The sequence below is a fragment of the Tauraco erythrolophus genome, chromosome Z (assembly GCF_009769465.1).
Source record: "Tauraco erythrolophus isolate bTauEry1 chromosome Z, bTauEry1.pri, whole genome shotgun sequence".
Lineage (NCBI taxonomy): Eukaryota > Metazoa > Chordata > Aves > Musophagiformes > Musophagidae > Tauraco > Tauraco erythrolophus.
This window is the reverse complement of record NC_141496.1, coordinates 92157210-92177466: the sequence shown is the minus strand read 5'-3', so window position 1 is coordinate 92177466 and position 20257 is coordinate 92157210. Positions and strand designations below refer to the sequence as shown.

Below are 20257 nucleotides of genomic sequence, written 5' to 3'. Positions count from 1 at the left end.
CTGGTGAATTAAAGCGTACTAGCTTTGGACTACACTGTGGTTATAACATAATTACACTTGTCACAGCTTCTTCCTGAATGTGACTTTATAGGTTTACACAGAGTATTTCTGAAAGATAACCTAACCATGTCTATCAAATCTACTTACCTAGCTATATTTTGAAAAAGTTGTACATTCTTCTTATTGCTTTCTTTAGAAAACAGCTTTTTACATTTTTCCTTTCAGAATATGAATGCTATTTTCTTAAAAAAATCAACAAACAAAAATAATTTGTATGTTTTGGCTTACAGTCATTTAAGTAAGCCAAAAGACTTAAAAAGCTGGAAATTACTAAGCTGTTAGGCTCTTCCAGGCTATAGCATGTTAAGACTTGCTTCTTTCGGAACACCCTTAGGTGGAAATGCTTTCATTACTACTGAAAACATGTTGAAATAATTTATGAAAATCAAGTTCAAACAGAAGAAAACCCACAAAAGTGCTTTTATTGTACAACTGCAATTTTTTTGAATTTTTTCTCAAAACAGTAATTCATAACAATATATTTTTACTTCATGTGAAGTTACATGTGAAGTTCTATATTTGAACCAAATGTATATTAAAAAAACCCAAGTTTGTTTCACTATTAAAACACAGAACTGACACTTTTAGCAAAATACATAAATTTCAGAAACCTCTAATGCATACATGCCATTATTTTCATAACACTTGTGTACATTTGAGAACATTGGTGAATTGAAGTGACTCAAACTTAAGTTTGAAGTGTTCACATTCATCAAGTTTAAAATAGTAAATGAACAAGGAAACTGGCACTGTCTTGCTGCAGACAATATGTAAAATTAACTTGCAGAAGGTTTCTCTCTTAACCCAGAAAATAGTATTACTATGAGTAACTCTATCAGGTTCCACATGCACGTCTGTCCAGCACTTAAAGAAGTTCCAAATGCAGAAGCCGAAAACTGGAAGTCAAATACTAGCGTCTCTTTTCCTGCACAGTGTATTATTACACCAAAAGGTGTAAGTTTGTCACATCACGCCCTTGACAAAAGTCAATAAAAGCATGGATAAAGATTTTCCTCACGCAATTACAATCTACTCCTTCAACTCTACACCTGAAATTCAGTTTTTAAATTTTATCTGTGGTTGTATTTTCTCTTATGAGACATGTTTAATTCAGTGTACCACGGATCAAAGATAAAGCAGAACTATGAACCAAAGAAAAATACTGTCTTTGCTAGAAGTGGGCGAATTTCTCTCTAGAACTCACTCCCAGAAAGGCAAGAGTTTGCAAGAAGGATGATTTCACTATTGTTAGTTGAACGTTGTCCTGGAAACACCAACTCTATCTTTGACTCTATCATAGAAAGCTCCTACGTGTCATCAAACCATTCTAGCAGCCAACTTTTCACAGGTCCCAGCCCCTATTTTAGTAATAGCCACTTGAGACATAAGGATCTGATTTGCAAAATTGTTAGTGTGTATCAGTCCAAACTACATCAATGGGAAAAACAGTGCAAATACATCAAGGTCAACTGTGCTGGGGCTGGGGTGACAGGGAGAGTAATCACATCGCTAAGTCCCAGTTTTCCTCAGAAGAGGTATACATTTGAGGCTAATATCTGCGTGCCAGTTACAGGTGAAAAACGGGAGGTAACAGCAGCTCAGTTTAGAGGACCTACTGTCAAAATAAGTTTAATATGTTAAATACTCCAATGCTGTACTGAAAAGTTTCAAGAAGAAATCTGTATTTCTTCATTCACAGCGGGATTTGAGACGAGATACTAAAGGCGCACACTGATTAAGAAGGAGCTACTGCTGGAACTTCTCTCACTTGGTTAACACTTTCCATCTTACAGAATGAAGCCAGTATTTTGAAGGAAATAAGAAAAGAACAGTAATAAAAAAGTGCAGTGTATTTTTTGTGACCATTTTGATATGGGATCTAGCTGCTATTTCTCATAATGAGACTCTAATGTATGTTTCAGTGTGCTTTGCTCATGCTTGCTAATTGGCTGAACTTAGCAGTTCGATTTTCTGCAAACAACACCGCCCTGCTAAATTGTTTTGTATGTTTTAACAGGTCAGTTAACATGAAGGCAAAAATAAAGGTATTAATGTTGCAATCTAATCATTCTGTCACATTCTGATAGCTCACTGGTAGTTTCACACACTGCTCTTGATGACCATGCCTTCTAATCACCTACCATGACAAAAAGAATCTGAAGAGAAAAAAATGTTTCCTTTTTGACTTATCAAAGGTAGTGAACAATTAGTCCCTATTCTCTAGAACACTACATGGTGGCCTAAAGATTCAGGTAGAAATATTTCCACTAATGTACAAGTCATATAATTGTGTACATGTTAACTACAACACAGCCAGCTTCACACCAGGCACAGTGCTTACTACATAGGGGCTTAAATTTCATAGGAAATAAGCATCCTGTTTTTCAGCTGAATACAATGGAAGCTTCAGGTTTTCAATATTCCAGTAAATTTTCAAATTTGGTGTTCAACTTCCCTGTTAAGACACAATCTCAAATCTCAGTAATCTCTCAAAGACCCTCACTGACTCCCAGAACTTCACAGAGGAAAGACAGGAAGCCTCCCCTGATTTTTATAAGGAAAGACAGGGGGACCAAGCTCTATGCCAACTTAGGACTCCCCCATGATCCATTTCTCAAAATCTATAAATTTACTATCATTATAAAAACAAATCTGATCTGTGGATAAATACAAACCTAGTGTACTCCCCCAGATCACTGGTGCTTCCTCCTTGTCCTCCTAAACTTCAGCCAATCTTGTAGCATAATTTTTACTCACTGCAACGGGGTCTAGTGCTTATGGATGGCAATATTCTTATGATTATACCCTCCCTGGCATACCTCACAGAGCCTATCTACGCTCAAGCTGCCCTACCAAATATTTTAAAAAAATGTACTCTCACCTTCCAACAGTTACTTAATTTCATTAAGTTTGACCACCCATTTATGTGGAGCAAAGCATGCTGAAGCATACTTTACTAGACTTTAGAAGTCTTAGTAGTTTTCCAAATACAGATGATGTTTTAATACTTGCAAATACTTGTAACAGTCAAATCAGTCCTGCCTGTCCTCCTGAAAAGGCAGGTTAAATTATTAAAAAGTTCCCTAATAAGATTAAACTGCTCATACTAATGGATCTTAGCTTTACCTAAAACAGGTACAAAGCCTAACTTTGACCAAAAGAGTCAGAATTACTTCGCTATATTTTAATTAACATTGTACATTGGTAAATGACATAATGATAATTTTACACTTAGACAGATATTTAAATGTACAGTAGTTTACCTGTTAGATAAAAAGTTGGGCTAAGATTTTAGGTAATGTTTTAGACAGCCTACTTATTTGCAGTAGTTTAATACTGTAAAAAAGTTCCTTCTAACCTAATAGTGTACATCCATGGCACGCAGGTAATGTGCTGGGAAAAATAAAATTTTTAGACACTGTCCCTGTTTTCTGGAGCTCCTAGGCAACCTTTCAGTGACTACCATTAGAATATAGCCGAAAGTCAGTGTATACTTAAATCTCAATATTGAACGTTACTAACCAATTTTATCGCCAGAAATTCTACTAGCTCCACCTGAAACACATCATCATCATGGAATAAAGTGGTTCTGTGTGAGGGTTTAACAAAACAGTCATGATTTAATGTGCTCAGAATAGCACAGATTGCTTTCTGAAAAAAACCAAAATTATAGCCAAAGAAGAACTTCAATCCAAGCAGGCATGCACACACAAATTGTGACTTAGAACTTCAGTGCTGTAACACTTCTATGACCATAAAACCACATTATCGTGATGAGCGCTCTTTTCTTAGTGCTCTCTGGTCCAAAGGTCATGTGCAGATACGGGGTAAAAGTTGCAAACAAGATGAGCACAGGAGCCTACAAATTTTGCAAGTCCTTCAGTAAATCAAGCTAGATTTCTATTCAAGGAGCAGTGTCACACCTCATACAAAACCCAAGTAATTTTATTCCAAAAAACTGTATCTACCTTAAAAATTCCATGAACAGCTCCCAGTTTTCACAGGTTTTGCTCTGTAACAGATTTATCTGGGACCTTAAACAATACTGTGAAATACTATGTAAGCCGCACATAACAAAAAATGCTAAAACATTCTCTACCAAGAAAAGGTGAAATGCACTTTTAAAAAAACCACTATCAGATTAAACGTTTCAAACTAGAAGAAGGAAATTCATCTTTGATTAGGATTTCCAAGGTCTCTATCAGAAACTAAAGGACTGATTTTACAGACATTCAGATTTCAAGTTCTTAAAACAAAAATAAAATAATTTACCTGAAATTCTGGTATGGTAGACTTTGTGACACCTTTCCTCTTCTTTGTGATTGCTTTTTTAGATACCGATTTTTTCCCTTGTAAGATTAAAAGAGAAAAGCTTCATAATACTGTTTGTTGTACTTAATTAATAAAACCAAATTACATACAGACTAGAAAGTTAAACTGTAACTAACAGATGGCTGACAGTAAGTCACGTAAACATGATGAATCAGAACCAGACTCGGCAAAAGCAAACATTAAACTACAAGTATCTATGTAGGTAGGTCTTTTTAGAGGGGAAAAAGAAATTAAAAAAAAAAAAGGAAAACAAATTAAAAAAAAAAAACAAACCCACTAAAATGCCCATAATATAACACCTAAAAATTTAAGTCATAAAAGAAACATTCACATCACTGGTCTGAAAGGAGTGAAATCCAGAACTTATGCCACAAACTTAAGAAATACAGCATCTTACCTGCAAGATTTGTTCTCTGACACTGTAAAGTGAACCACACATTAGGGTCTGAGACCTCTGTATCTTAGAGTAAAAAATACCCTCAAAGCATCAGCAATATCTAGGAATCCCCAAATGAACTGAAGTTACCAATGAAATCAGACTACTAATTTATTTTTTCCTGGCTGTAGCAAAATCTAACATTTTAGAAGAAAGCAAACACCTTCCTGTAACACCTTTTACACTCATCTATGCTATACATGAACATGGATGTAACTAAAAACCTCCTTGAAGGTAAGGCAAGTGCTTTACTGCCCATAGTATCAGGACTCACAAGTCACATACATTTCTCAAATCAAGTAGTTATGTCACCAAGCCATATATGTAAGACAATGGAGTTTCTTAGATGCTTTTTTCTATATTCACATGGTAAATTGAAACAAGCCCGCTTTTGACCTGTTCATCAAGACCAAACCCATCACTCTTCAGATTACCACAGTGCTTACATTCAAGGAGTGCTAAACAAGAATTAAAAAACATTAAAAAAAAAAATCATACAAAGAATGTGGAATTCATTGTCAAATAGAATCATTACAGGCACCCGGTAACAGAATAACACAACGGTTTGGGTTGGAAGGGACCTCAAAGATCATCCAGTTCCAACCCCCCTGCCACGGGCAGGGACACCCTCCACTACACCAGGTTGCCCAAAGCCTCATCCAACCTGGCCTGGAACACTTCCAGGGATAACATAAACATATGCAGATTTGATATTTATATTAATGAAAATGTTGGCAGGAATTGCATTTATTTTTTCCTAATAGATGCTTGCTTGTGTGTGCAGATGTGTACGTACACATATGCACATCTACTCGCAGATGCCTAGGCATCTACGTTTTCAGTTTATTACACTATCCTATTGTGATAATAATGATCCAGACGTTTTGATAGTGGGCAAAAAGTCAGCGTTTTTGTTATATATTTTATGAATCCAGCTGCGTCAAAAACATAATTGCTACTACTGAGAACAATGCTGTCCATTTAATGAACTAAAGCAGACATCTAATATAAGCTTTCTTGACAAACTGACTCAAAAGGAAGTCTGGTGATATGGCACTTCCTTGTTTTTACAGCCCTGCAAAAGAATGTTACCTGGCAAGCACATGAAGGGATGAAAATACGGGGCAGGCAGACTGTCTTGCTTCTTATAAAAATAAATATTTGAATACGACTAAAATGAAAATTTTTATTTTATTTGAATATTTTCAACAAACTTTTCAGCAAATATTTACTTGTATATTTTCAGCATCAGATGCTGTATGACACAGCCTACTTCAAAAAATAACAGAGTCAACAGAAATACACTCTCTTTTCCCCAATACTTCCTTCTGAAAAAGGGTGAAAAAATTGTTAAGAAGAATTATAATTGATTACCAAAAAAAGAAAGTAAATATTTCTTCCTTCGCAGCAGCATCTGAAAAGCATGTACTAGGGAAGATATAGAGTAAAAGACAGAACAAGAATTAAAAAAAAACTGACTAAAAGCACAAGGAAAATGAGCCTTACCTTCCATGTAAACAGAATCAAAGAAAAAAAACCCTTGACAACAGAGTACGACATACGCGCAATCATAAAGAATGCCTACTATAATATACGTACCATAAAACTTACACAATTCCCAGGCTGACATCTGCCATGAACTACGAATATATCTGTACAGAGCAGCACCCAGTCTCTTTCCCACTTTGTGACTACACACATCAGATGTCCTACGGTGCAGGCATATATCATATACCGAAAAAATAAGACAACACTGCAGATATTTGCACATGGAAGAGAATTAATATACACAGCAAACTAACTTTGGCTAACTCATCTTCTGCCTTAATAACATCCTCATATAATACCAAACTGAAATTCAAAAGACGTTACAGCAATAGTACTGATAATCTCTTACCTAAAAAAAAAGTTATCTCTGGTTTTTAAAAAAGAGTATTTCTCATTTGCCAATTTTTAAAAAGAAAAATTTTCTTTAATAGCTTTTAGGAAAAAAAAACCACAAAGATGATAAAGGAAGACTTACATTTAGTATTCTTGAGACAATGCAGCTGCATGTGTGTTGAGTTTCCAAACTGACTTTAGCACCTAAAAATATTGCAATTCACTTACCTTTAAGTGGAAAAATCGTTGGATAAAATTAACCAAGGATCAGATTTCCACAATAAAAAACTATCAAGATCTGCTAGTTTAGATTCTCAGACCACCAGCTGACATGTTCAGCAAAAACCGCAGCAATGGTAAGGGATGTCAGCCTCTACCAGCTACCTGCTGCTGGCCATGTCACCTGTAGCTAACCACGCTAACTCCTCCGCCATGCCACCGCAGAGCAGTCACCTAGCTTCAGCTGCCAGGCTGCGGTGGGCACAGGTTCTGCACGGAGCGTAAAATCACTAGGGGGCTGAACAGGCATGAAGTGTGAGTGGCAACTTTTCAGACCACTCTGCTAAGGTCTGCTAGAGCTCCTTTGCCCATCATCCTAGGTAAAAAGACTGTTCAAAATGGTTTAAATTACGTCAGCAGATGAAGTAATGTTTCTGACAGCAGCTAGATGCATTTGGAATCAGGGTACACTGTACCTTTCAGAGCATACTCAATGTACAAATACATTTAATCACTGACTGAAAGCAATCAGACTTAGAAAAACATACTTAAGAAACAATGAAAAAAAAATTCTAGTAAGGAAGCTCATATGCATTGTCTCTTCAGGTCACCCGTTTCAATTCAACACACCCTGCTTGCTTCCCACCTCTCAGCCCCCAGCTTTAACTAGCCGTAATTCATAAGCCACTTAACAATTCTACACATAGACAAAAAAATAAAGTCATTTCAGTACAAAAATTCTTGGGGGGCAAGGCAGAGCAGTGGCCCAATAAATAGATTTCCATCTTTAGAGGTCTTCAAGTCACATCTGACCTCATCTGGTATTTTTGACAGTCCTGCTTCAAACAAGGAATCAGTCCAGATGACCTCTGGATGTTCCTTCCAAACAGGTTTTCTATGGCTCTACGACTCTTCAAAAGACTGTCTTGCACAGTACACATGTATGAGTAACAAACATGTAAGAGTCAATAACTCAGGACCACACAGAAGGAAGATAAACCAGGTAATGTTTTTGTCCATTCAATTTCTTCACACTTCTCTCTAATCATGTCAGAAGGAAATGAGAAAAACACTCTGCATTAAAACAAATTAAAAGGTTCTCAAACAACAAGTCCTAAGAAAATCATGATCTTCATGCAGCTGAAGAGGCTTTCTCCTTCAGTAGTGGCAACTACATAAAAGCTATTGCTAGGCACCATCTTGAGGCACTAACAGTGGCCTCCTTATCCGGCAACAGCTACAGGGATAAATTATTTTTTTGCAGAGAAGAGAAATATTTACTTAGACAAGTATTTGATAAATGCTTTATAAATACTGATAAATAAATATTAATGTATTCTTATTCCTGTTTCCACTATGGGGCAATACTTGTAATAAAGATTAAAGTTTTAATTCTTTTTGATATAAAGTTCAACTGCAAATATAGCAAACCCTTCTTTGGGAAAACAACAAACAAACAAACCAACCAACCCCCACAAATCACTTTATGCTCCCTTGCCAGAACTATAAAATAACATTACTGAATGAAAAAAAGCTTGGTTGTATTCAAACATATACACATCAAAAGTACATTTTAAAAAAATCTACTTTGCTGCAAAATGGAACTCTTCTAAAGCTAGGAAATGTCAGCCTACACTATTCCTGTGTAGCCTTACTTTCATCTACTAACAGGATTTTACTATGCCACAATTACTATGTCTCCACACTACGTTTTCCAACAGGCTCCACATTCAGGTTTCAGGTCAGGGCAGAAGAGACCATGAGACATCTCACCCTGGATAAAAGTTGTCAACGATCATCTCTTTTCCCCTGCTATGCTGCAGGAGAGGATCAGCTCTTTTTACACCACCTCCAATGTTGACAGAGAGCTAAGCTGTTCCTGAGTGTAGGGAAGGGACAACTACAGAAACCTAAGGCAAGAACACTCCATGCTCAGTGGGTGAATCAGGACTGTTCAACAAACAGGGTCCTCTCCATTGTCTATCAGAGAATAAAGGGGAAAATACACCATCACTTTATTCTTCAAGAAAACTACAACAAATCTTATCCTAAATTAAACTATAATTCAGTCATCTGTGGATATAAAACAAAACTATTGATTTGAGGCAATATTTCTCTCCAAAAACCACCAACCTATACCTGGAGCTGGTAGCATCAGATCCCAAAAGCTCTACTGGCACATTTCCTGACTTCACCTGCTGAAATAGACCACTTGGATGCTAAATTGAAACAAGAACACTGTCAAAATGCATACAGTCTGCAGTAAAGGACAGTGCAGTTGTGCAACATTTTAGGTCTCAGGACATTGTTTTTCTGAATGAAAACAAACTCCATCCTGCAGCAAGAATGCAGCAAAATACAGGTTCCCCACAGTAAACTTACTTCATTAAGTCCTTACTCATGTACCAAAAAAGCTGGAAACTGTATTCAGCAGACACAAGCAACATTAGTTGAGATACACCCCTGTCCACCCAGACAGCGTGTGGTGCTTAAAGGATGATGAGGATGGAAACCTGTAGGGTATCGGTGCCAGTCAGTGAGGTTAGTGGAAGTACTAGCGCGAACGTGCAACAAACGCTGTTCTGCGAAAAGCTGATTTCAAAGTCAATGAACAACAAACTGGAAAACACTGAGAGATTTGTACTGTTTGGAACAGTGTATTCCAGGTTTCACGTATGCCTCAGTCTGAAAGCAAAGACAGCACTTCATATAACAAACCAAAACTAACCAAAATAACTGAGCAAAATGATTCAAAGGTGAACAATTTTTACACTACTGCTTTTTAATTTCTAACGATAAATTAACAGTGAACACAATAAATCAAGTGGAAGAAATATCTCTTATTTGAATTAATACTGTTTCGAGTTATCATCTGTTCTAACTTCAACTCCAAGAGATTGGATTACTTTATACTTTCAACTGATAAAGTTACGAGCTGTTTTTTACTGACTTTCGTTCCACGTATTTATAATTGTCATCAAGAAATTTGTTAAACAAATTCATTCCTTACAATGAAAACCAAATCCAATCTACAGATCTTTCCATTTATTCCTTTCAAATAACACCACTGTTGGAATACTTCTGTTCTAAGATTCACTGGAAATCAACATTTTACGCCAACAGCCCCTTAGCCAGCTCCGAGAAAATTCTCAGATGTTATTTGAGTAGGTGCAGAAGATGTCTGGTTGCCACAGGTTTTCCTTTCAAGCCAAAGCAAACTCCACAGATGTTATCACTGAATAGACATGCAGGCAACTAACAAACCTAAACCGAAGGCCTGGACACTAGTTACAAGCATTCAAAAAACTCACTAGGGAGTTCAGAAGCAACTAAAACTGAAGTTGACATCTGAAGGTGAAGAAGGGGGCATAAATAAATAAATTATATTTCAGATCTCTTCCAGTCCTATTTTAGAGGCACAGAAACGCAGACAAATAAAACAGCCACAGAAACGCTCTTGATGTTTATGAATTACCTCAGCAAGGAAAACACAATCCATTTATAAGTTATCATAACATGAACCATTTTGACTTGAAAACAGGAACATTTTTACACATCTAGCAAAACTTTTTGCTTTCAACTATGACATCTGAGTCTTCGTGGCTCCTCCTTGAAGAACAAAAGTAATGTCAATCTATGCTTCAAATTACAAAGTGATAACATAGAGCAATTTTTAGTAAAAACTTATTTTAATAATAATTTTTGATAAAAATGCATGTTTTGCTGCATATGCAGCAAAGCTTCGATCCCCCAGATGGGGAAATGGATGTTTTTGACATCAAACACTAACTCAGCAGTGTTTGCCATGGTAAAATAAAGTCAAGTTAGCCCCCTCCAACTGCAACAATTCCTGTGTTCTCACTGAACTCTAGCAGCAACTCCACTGTTCTCAAATTGAAAAACTGGCCTGAATTTTCCTGTTCACAGATTGGTAAGACATTTCCTGCCTTTCAAAGACTTGGCAACCACTGAGCATGTCCTGTTTTCTCTTTCCTCTCCTAGTCCTCTATCTTGCTTCCAATGGCTCCTCTTTTAGAAAATATAATGTGCAATAATCCGCAAAATGAAGCATTTCTATAGACTTTTGAAGCTTCCTGACACACTGGCACAGCAAAGCAGGTCTGAATGAGGGCATTAATAACGCTGATTTACCGAACAACTAAGTAAACCAAAGGAAACCTCAGTGGAACCTGTCTCTGAAAACACTGACGCTGCAGCTTAGTGTACTGAGTACATGGTTACAACTTGGTAGATCACCTCACTCAATGTTTTCAAAGCTGTTAACAGGCTGTTCCAGATGTAGAGGCCAGACAGCTTTACAACAAGGTATCTATAACTCTGAGGACAAAAGTGAAGTTACTCCCAAGGACAGTACACCAGGCACTACAAAACGGCTGCCAGGCTGTTAAATTAAATTTCTTCATATTCAAGCAATGGTTGATTTCCTACATAAAAAGTAATAGTAATCTAAAGAAATAAAACATAACTGTGAAATAGACTTTAAGCAGGTGGACTGCTATGAATCTTTCAGAGCACAAGTATAGGGTATAGGATTTACAGCCAAGTTCTTCTAAAGGTGTGTGTTACATTGGTGTTTTCTACACCAACTGGAATAAAAGAGATTCAGCTTACACTTACTTCAACCTCTGCCTCAGGCACAGCAGTTATTTCTATTTCAAGCAGCCTGTGGTCCCTGCTATTTCTCAACCCTACAGGTATTCTGAACTTCATCCAATCCCTGTTTCAAGCACGCAGTCACAGAATTCTCACGCTTTTGTACTGTGCCTTGCACTGCAATCTTCCTTGTACCCCACAATTTACTTCAGCATAGGTGTCTTAGTCCAGATCCAACAAGCCTGTCACTATTGTCACAGTCAGACTCAAGGATTCATAGCCTAACTTATCTAACTCCAGTAATAAAATACGCTTAAAATTAATACGTAGCATCCAAGTTAATTACAGAACTACTCTGATTCTGTCTTTCCATCATGTTCGGTACTATGTCAGTAATATGGACATGGAACACTGCCACAGTAATTACCATCACCTTGTTTGAAAGACACAGACTCAATTAAGCGATTACATCTTCCTTTTCATAACTGGTAAGAAAACCTCCTAACTATGGCAGTGCTCAAGACACGGCTGTGTTCTCCAGTAAGTTCTGCTCACAATAGTTATGGGAAGCTTTCAGCTAAAAAAGCTGCATAAACAGTCTATATTCACGAACAGTGTGTTTTGGGTACCACTGCTACAGCAAGTCAGGAACGTGTAAATCATCTCAACAGAAACATGAACTGTGACTCAAAGGTACATTTAGTGGCCTTAGAGAACCAATAGCAGGAATAATAAAAATCACCTTGTTACAAAATAAGGGAAGGTATTCACTTTCACATTCTTGACGCGCTTTTCTATCTCCTGTACTTCTAAAGAACATTATAAAGAGTGATTATGGCTCTGATCAGATTAAATCAAGTGTTTCTGTGAATTCAGAAGAAGTTTAACCAAATCTCCTTCTCTGTTCTACATTGAAAGGGTATCTTTAAACAGAAGCTAAAATTTCAAAAGAGCTTTGAGAAATACTGTTTAGCCTTAAACATCATGAAACATTACAAACAGTAAGGCCTTCGCACAAATGCAACAAAATCCTGTCCATTTCAGCCTAATAGCTACAGGACTAACAGGCACTTAACAAGTGCAGGAAGAAAAAGCTCTTTCTCATAATACTGTAACGCCTTACGAAAATTTTCTCCGGTGAGGTCAAAATTTGTAACGAGGAAGTAGGCAGAACAGGAAAGGAAATGCCTCAACGTATTAAGAGATAAAGGACAAGAGAGCATCAAAAGAAACAAGACCCTTCATATCATGCCCAGGACAACGCCTGCCACCTGCAGATTTTATGCCCTCTGTGCGAACGGAAACGAACACGTGATCCAAGTGTAACTTACACTGTCAGATCCAGCCCATCACCTCCTTAGAGACACAGGAAAAGCGAAGGCGGAGAAGAGGAATTTCCATCACTTCTCACTGAACAGACACACGAGACACGTGCAGCCAGGGCTGCAAACTGTGCAGACACCAACAGAATGCGTCACAGAAAACTGTGTTACTCCTGGATTTCCATCTGCACTGACACGTCCCCTTCCTGTCTGAAACTGGCAGGGAAAGGGAGTAATACTACACCTGCAGTGCACTCTCATGATGTAAATACGTATAATTAAAACCCAGGTTCAGATGATTAATGGCATCTGGTACTGGTGTACAGGGACAGATACATACTCTTAACAAAACCATAGACTGATCATTTCCTGTATTAAATTACCTCTGATAATGTTAAGCTATTGTTAATGACACAGCTTAACAAACTGGAAAAGCAGAGGTACATGGCATGCTACCGCTGAATTTAAAAATTAAAACTAAAAGAACAACTGTTTTAACTGCCATGTTTTTATGGAACAAGACTGGTATGAAACACTAGCTTGTTTTATAATTATTTATTATTGTTTTAGTGACATGGAACACTAGATTGTTTTATAACAACCTTCTGAAACATACTTGGATCCTAAAATACAATCTAATAAAGCTCAGCATAAAGAACAATAATTGGATAAATAATCTCCAATATAATCCTGCATCAGATCAGCATCAGATGAGCCTCAGTATTAAGATATTACAAAAACCCCAACCTTTTTTAGCACTGCAGAAAACAAAACGAATTTATCACAAGAAACTAAGATCACATAACAGCTATACAGGTCAATATATGTGAAGTAACCGCGACAATGGAAAGCCAGGGATTTCTGTTTTCACTTTAGCATCCATGTACCATACACAAGATACGAAAAGGAAACTGCCTGAAGGAGAGTTCTCTCTTGATTTCAGTTTTATTAGTCAGCTTAATTTCCACTGTGTCAATTAAAAGACAGGAATTTCAAACCAAAAGAACTACCTGCATTTAAGCATTGCTTAAGTTACAAATTATGTTTTCTTTTTACAGATAAAAAGAGACAAATTTTGAAGTGCTGTTAGAAAAAGCGTAAATCGCATATTACAGGAAGCACTACAGTTTCCACTAGCAGCGCAGGATTTAGTCAGGGATCTACTCAAGACCAAAAATCCTTTAACGTTACTGACTAAAAGTTAGAAATTAAAAACATGAGAATTTTCACAGATATTATATTACAGAATATATTTTTATTATAAATACAATCATTCTGTGATAGCTGTTGATGTTGCGTTTCTTTAAAAAAAAGTCTAAACTCATATACCAGTATTTACACTTTTTCTAACAGCACTTCAAAATTTGTCTCTTTTTATCTTTAAAAAGAAAACATAATTTGTAACTATAAAAAAAAATCTGCTAACATGCTCTTAAGCATATCAAGTATCAAGGTGGGGGCAATGAGAAGCTTTTTTTAACTTTTGTTATTTTTATGACACATATAAGAAAAGCAGTTATCACAGTAAACATTATCTCTATCAATTAACTTAAAAAGCTACTTCCAAGTATCACCAGTCTGTTTTGCTACTGTTTCTTTCAAAACAGTAATCTATTAAAAAAAATGACAGATGCTGTTCTATGCACACTGCTTAATTCATAGAAAGTAGATTTTTAAGCTTGTGTTGTAAAATCAGGGTTACAATGAAGATGGTGACCTACTTTAAATACTTTTGGAGGAAAACAAAGGACAGTTGGTCCTCAATCTTTTTTTCTAATAGTCCTCTAAATGAAAGAGCAGTAATTTGCAATTTGGGTAACTATTAATTTTGTTGTTTAGTTTTAAGAAGAATGAAAACAGTGATACATTTTGAGAGCTAACAGTCACAAAAGTGAATGTAAAATACACTACTTTTGCTGAATACTACATACAGAAACTTCAACTGTAACTCTTAAATTATGCTTAAACGTAGGCACCAAAATTTTTTGGGGGGAGAATTTATATGGCAAGACAGTCCTTCGGGTATTCTGCACAAATAATTGGGATCTAAATATTACTTGTTTTCTTAGCTTTAAATTTCCACTCAACTTCTAGCTAAAATGCATCAGCATCAGGTCTCTGAATTTTCTGACCCTTTAGAAGACATTTTGTTACAAAGATTTTTGGTTTTGGCTCTCTGCTTTTCAGCTGAAACCCAGCATTTACCTGTCAACCTACAATGTTCTGAACATAAGGCTGTCACTTCAAAAAATGTAATGTTTGAAGCGGTCTGCTAAAATCTAGCACAGTTAGCTTAGCCCGTGACTCCAGAGGACAGCACAGGATCACCAGACACCACAAGTACTACAACTGCCCGACAACTTCACTGACGCCAGTTAAGTGTAACTTCACTGCAGTTTTAAAGCCTGTCTTAAATTTTCCAGTGGGTTAACTGAAACCTGGATGGCATATCACCTACCTGAAACACTTAACCAGATGCTGCCCACATCTGTAATAAAAATGCCACCTGTGTAACTTCTGTATCTCCATTATTGGACTACGCAGAAGTGTGACCACCATTTGAGGACCTGAGACTGCACAGTTCCACGAGGAGCGATTTTACGTCCACTATCTCATGCAATTATTCTGCGTTTCTTTGTAATTTGGAAAAGGTAGTGGTATCAAAAAGGCAAGAAATATTTCCACAATTGCTACGGCATTAAAGAGCATAAAACAACTTCGAGCTACGCTCTGATGCTAACCAATCAGATTCATTCTCCTCAATATTTTTTGTAACAAACAAAATCTTTCGAGGAATTATGTTCTCTAAAAACACACTCTGCAAATGAATCATGGTTTAATCAGTTGACGAGCCTCTTTTATATGTTTGTGTTACTGAATGGGAAACTTCACACTAAAATTAACATCAGAAAAGTCTAATGCAATAAGGCCCTCTTGTTTCACAAAATAAGACATAGTCTCATCAGCCAAGAAAACAACTAAAAAAAAAAAAATCAGTATCCTCTTAATTGTTACTATAGGTAAAAATGTCAGCTTACCCGACTTGTGCTTCTTGTGTTTCGCTTTCTTTTTAATTATAAACAACTTGTTCTGGATCTCAGATTTATACGATTTGAATGGATGAAGATGAATCTCACGCTTTCTTTGCAAGTCATCAAGTTTTCTCTGTAGATTTTCATTCAGAATATCCTTCAACTTCTTTTTTTTCTTTTTCTTCTTTTTTGCCCGCAACTTATTTAGTTTCTTATTATTTCGCAGCGAGTTCTCTAGTATCGTTTCTTTGGCAGATTCATGGTAATTGACGTCTTGGTTGTCATTATGAGTGCCATTGACATGCGTCTGGCAAGCTTTCGGCGTGTTCTCCTTGAATGGACTGATCTCAGCTTTTACTTTGGCCATTTCAGCACAACCTTGTCCATTCTCCACAGCCCTTATCTCTCCTGAGCTAGGATCAACACCCATACCAACCATCTCTCCCGAACTAATCAAATTCCTCAAGTTCTCTTTACAGCAACCAGTTTTTTTGGTGTTGCAGACTCCCGAGGTCTTGCTTTCACAGTTAATTTTATTCTCCTCTGTAGTGACTCTAAAGTGGTCTAAATGTGTTTTTTTTTCTGGACAGACAACACTGGAGTCCATAATTTTATGTACTTCTGTCTTGGAATGATGTAGCAGCTCTTCTCTACCACCAGAACTGACCTCCCCGTTGCTTTTGCTAACATATTCATGTTTTACTTTCTCCAACTTAATACGTGACACTTTTTTAACTTTAATGGGAGGAGATGGGAATTCAGGAGCCTGGAAAGGTCTTTGTTTGTAAATCCGAACGTCTGCACCACAGAACTGTGGAAAATGAACGTATGCATTCTCCAAGTAGTCATAACCAAGAATTACTTCTCTGCATTCGTGGATAGGCTGACCTAGCACTGCATCCTGAACGTCCTTTTGTGTTTCATACACGAAATCACAGAGACCTTTTAGCAGCCACACTTTCTGATAGAATGGTAGCTCATGGAACGCTTTTTCCTCCAAGGGATTAACTTCTCCAAGGACCTTGAAAAACTGGGGACACAATCCAAGTTTTTCTGCAGAGCTATTAGGATTGTCAGTCTGCCCTACAACAGTGTACCAGTGTTGTACTTTCTGTCTGAGTGCTGCTTCCCAAGTCCTGTAAGAAAGTGTAGGCCTGCGATGTAACGTAGATCGGCGATGAGGAGGACTTAACAAAGAAGTCATTATTTTAGATAAAAAAGCATTACACTGAGGCATCAGAAGACAACGTTCCAATTCATAGAATACTATTTCAGGTAAATTTAAAATCTGTTGTGCTAAACAAAGAAAATGACCAATAGCTGGAATCTCCCACATTGTCTCCATCCTTGTAGGTGCTGCTTGAGCTAAAAGTGACTTTTCCCATTCTTCTATTTCTTTCTGACTAGCTTCTTCTGCTTCTTTTCTTCCTTGCTCTTTCAGCCTATTAAAAGAAAGTTCACAAAAACTCAGATATCAGGTGAATGAAAAGAAACTGGCGGGGGGGGGAAATCAGAACTACAGCATGACATACTTATTTTGAAGTAGTAAAGAAGACAATACATAAAGTTTTAATTCAGTTTGTCTTACTTTGGATTACGCAAAGCATCATTGCACCAAAATGGGAAATTATAGTCTTGTATTTCTATCAGCATTAGTTTAAAAAAGGGGAAACGGTAAGTAAAAAAACTGGCAGATATCAATAGTTTGGGTGGTTTAATTTTTTTTTTTTTTAAAACGTGTTTCCCATCCGTTATTCCCTTCTGGCAGGATTAAGTATTCTCAACAAACTATCTCTGAAATCTCTGAAAACAAATTCCAGATAAGTCTTCCATTCAAATGGCTGTCCTGTGGCTTATGTCACTGACCTTGTAACTCCCTTCCTCAGTACACAAGTATACATGCCTAACTCAAGTGCTTCACTTACATACAACAGCCATTTTCCCTCCCACCCATAGTCATCTTACTAGTTGGTTTGCAACGGTGGTCAAAAAGAAAACAAATGTCAGGATGTATGAAGAATGTGATGGAAAATAACACGACAAATAAAATGTCATTACATTAATAAATGGTTTGCCCTCACCTGAAAAACTGTATTCAGTTCTGGTCCCCCTATCTAAAAAAAGGATAGAGCAGAAATAGTGGGTATTCAGAGAAAGAGGTTATCAGTAATCAGAGGCCTGTAAAAACTTCTGAGAAATCTGGGACTCGACACAAAACACTAGCAAAAGGAAACATGACAGCAAGATACAAAACTAATACAATAGACTGGGAACTTCTATTTACTTTTATTTGTAAATTCATCGTGAAATTTAAAGGCAACAAGTTTAAGAGGAAGACATGCTTCCACTTCAGAATGTAAATCACCCACAGCTCACCATCTAACTTACTAGAACTCAGGATATGTTAACTTAGTTCTAAAGTGACAAACAGGACATCTGCATGAATTACAAGAATATCAAGGGTTATCAGTAACAGAAGGGATTTTTCTTTAATATTGCAATAGTAAACTAACATTTTTGCCTCGAGGCACGACCAGATTCCAAAAGACAGGATTAGGATATAGTTGAACTTATGGGAAAATTTTTCTAGAGCCCATTCAAAGCTTCTCATTCCTATCACTCACCCGTCAGAAACAATCACCTGTGTATATCACTAACATTGACCTGCTACTGGAATTGACATGTCCTTATTTCCAGATTGCTAACCTCCAGTTAGATTTCTTTGTATACAAGTAGCAAATAAACACCATGTATTCATTCCAAGCACCAATGTTTTCTAAAATCGGCCAAAGAATAGCGGTAGATTAAAATCTTTCTTTTGATAACATGAAGCTTCTAGCATGAAGAATGTGTACTTGAAGCATTAAGTATTACTAGATATCTCAGTAATGTAAAAAATGTGACAAACCTAGCTTAGCCCACGTTTTACTATCAATGCAGGAGAAATGTGCCATGACCACAAACGTAAAATTTGCATCCTCTGAATATGCAAAGTAACACATAAAACAGCAAGATTCCACTGAATGTTTTATCTTATATAATTAAATCAAACTTCAAATGATTTGTTACCGTAATTTGAACAGACATTTTAAATACCACATACATGCATCCTTGTTATTTGTGCACCTATCAAATGCAGAAAGACAGATTAATGTAAAACATAAAACTAAAATGTAAAAGCAAACAGGTCAGTAAATTCTCAATTTCACTCTCTCAATGTAGCATTAATTTAAACATTTAACGGATGGGGTCTGAAGATAAAATCCCACTTTGCAGCACTAGTTTAAACATTCAATGAATGTCGTCTAATGACAAAATCCCATTTGCCATTGTGAATAAACCAGTAAATTCAAAAATACTACTTGCATACATAAAGTGAGCATTTTAAAAATTATTTTGTTCTATTTCCATGTTTTACTATTGCATTAATACAATAAATAAAATTAACCAAAAATAATAAATAAAAATAAATAACTTAAAAGTTGGGCAGAGGAAGAAACGATATTAAATAAAAAGCATTCTCAAAAATAGATTTCACAGCACTCTTGTAAGCCGCTCCCTCCTCTCTCCTAACTGTAGAACATACTTCCAAATGACCTGCTGCCTCCAAAAGGTGTGAAATCCACTAAAATAGTAACGAAATAATCTTAAATATGATTAGAGAGACAGTGAGATAGAATGTTTGTAGGAACAATCACATTTCAGTATCATTTAATAAAAACATAGGCAGTAGATGATCTAAAACCATCACCTTAAAAACAGTTTCAACTTATCAATTAATAATTTAAAGTAGAATTCTCAAAATAAATACAATACCCTAGATTCACTTCTGTCTCGCGCTTCATAAAATGACAATCATTATACTATTTTAAAGATATTTTTAAAAGAAAAACATATGCTGTTTCACTTGCAAATGTCTGCCTTTTTTTCTTAAAGCTATCGTTTCATCACAGCATCTGTACTCATTCCATTCTCAGTAGACATTTGAGAGAAAATGTAAGTAATTGCACACTTTCATATCTTCATTACTGGGGTCTTCCCACTAGCTGCCCATCTATTGGAGGGCATAGCTCTTTCCTGGGGTGTTTTTTTGAGAGGGAGGAAGTGGATGAAGAGGGGAGAGGAGGCAGGGTGAGGAAGCAGGGGTGGGGGAGTAGGGTTGTGGGAAGAAGAGAGAGAAACATTTTATATTTAGGAGGATAAATATCCTTACACTGAAAAAATCTCTGGACAAGCATATTTGGCACCTGTAAAAACCACCTTGTTTCATACTTTTGTTTACATTTGTCAGGAACATGTTTGCCGACATGTATTGTGTTTACAATAATAACATAAAACTATTCTAAGGTCAAGCTGACATT

At 36.5% G+C, this 20257-nt stretch overlaps 1 protein-coding gene across 2 annotated transcripts in view; it reads right to left on the bottom strand.

Moving 5' to 3' along the window:
* The window catches only part of BRD10 (bromodomain containing 10), a 51526-nt gene that overhangs the window by 23238 nt on the left and 8031 nt on the right, over positions 1 to 20257 (bottom strand). For both annotated transcript variants that reach the window (XM_086629482.1, XM_086629481.1), the window contains exons 3-4: positions 15903 to 17338; positions 4333 to 4409 (exon numbers count right to left, since the gene is read on the bottom strand). In XM_086629482.1, coding sequence (XP_086485608.1) covers positions 4333 to 4409; positions 15903 to 17338 — 1513 coding nt within the window. The remainder of the gene's footprint in view (positions 1 to 4332; positions 4410 to 15902; positions 17339 to 20257) is intronic.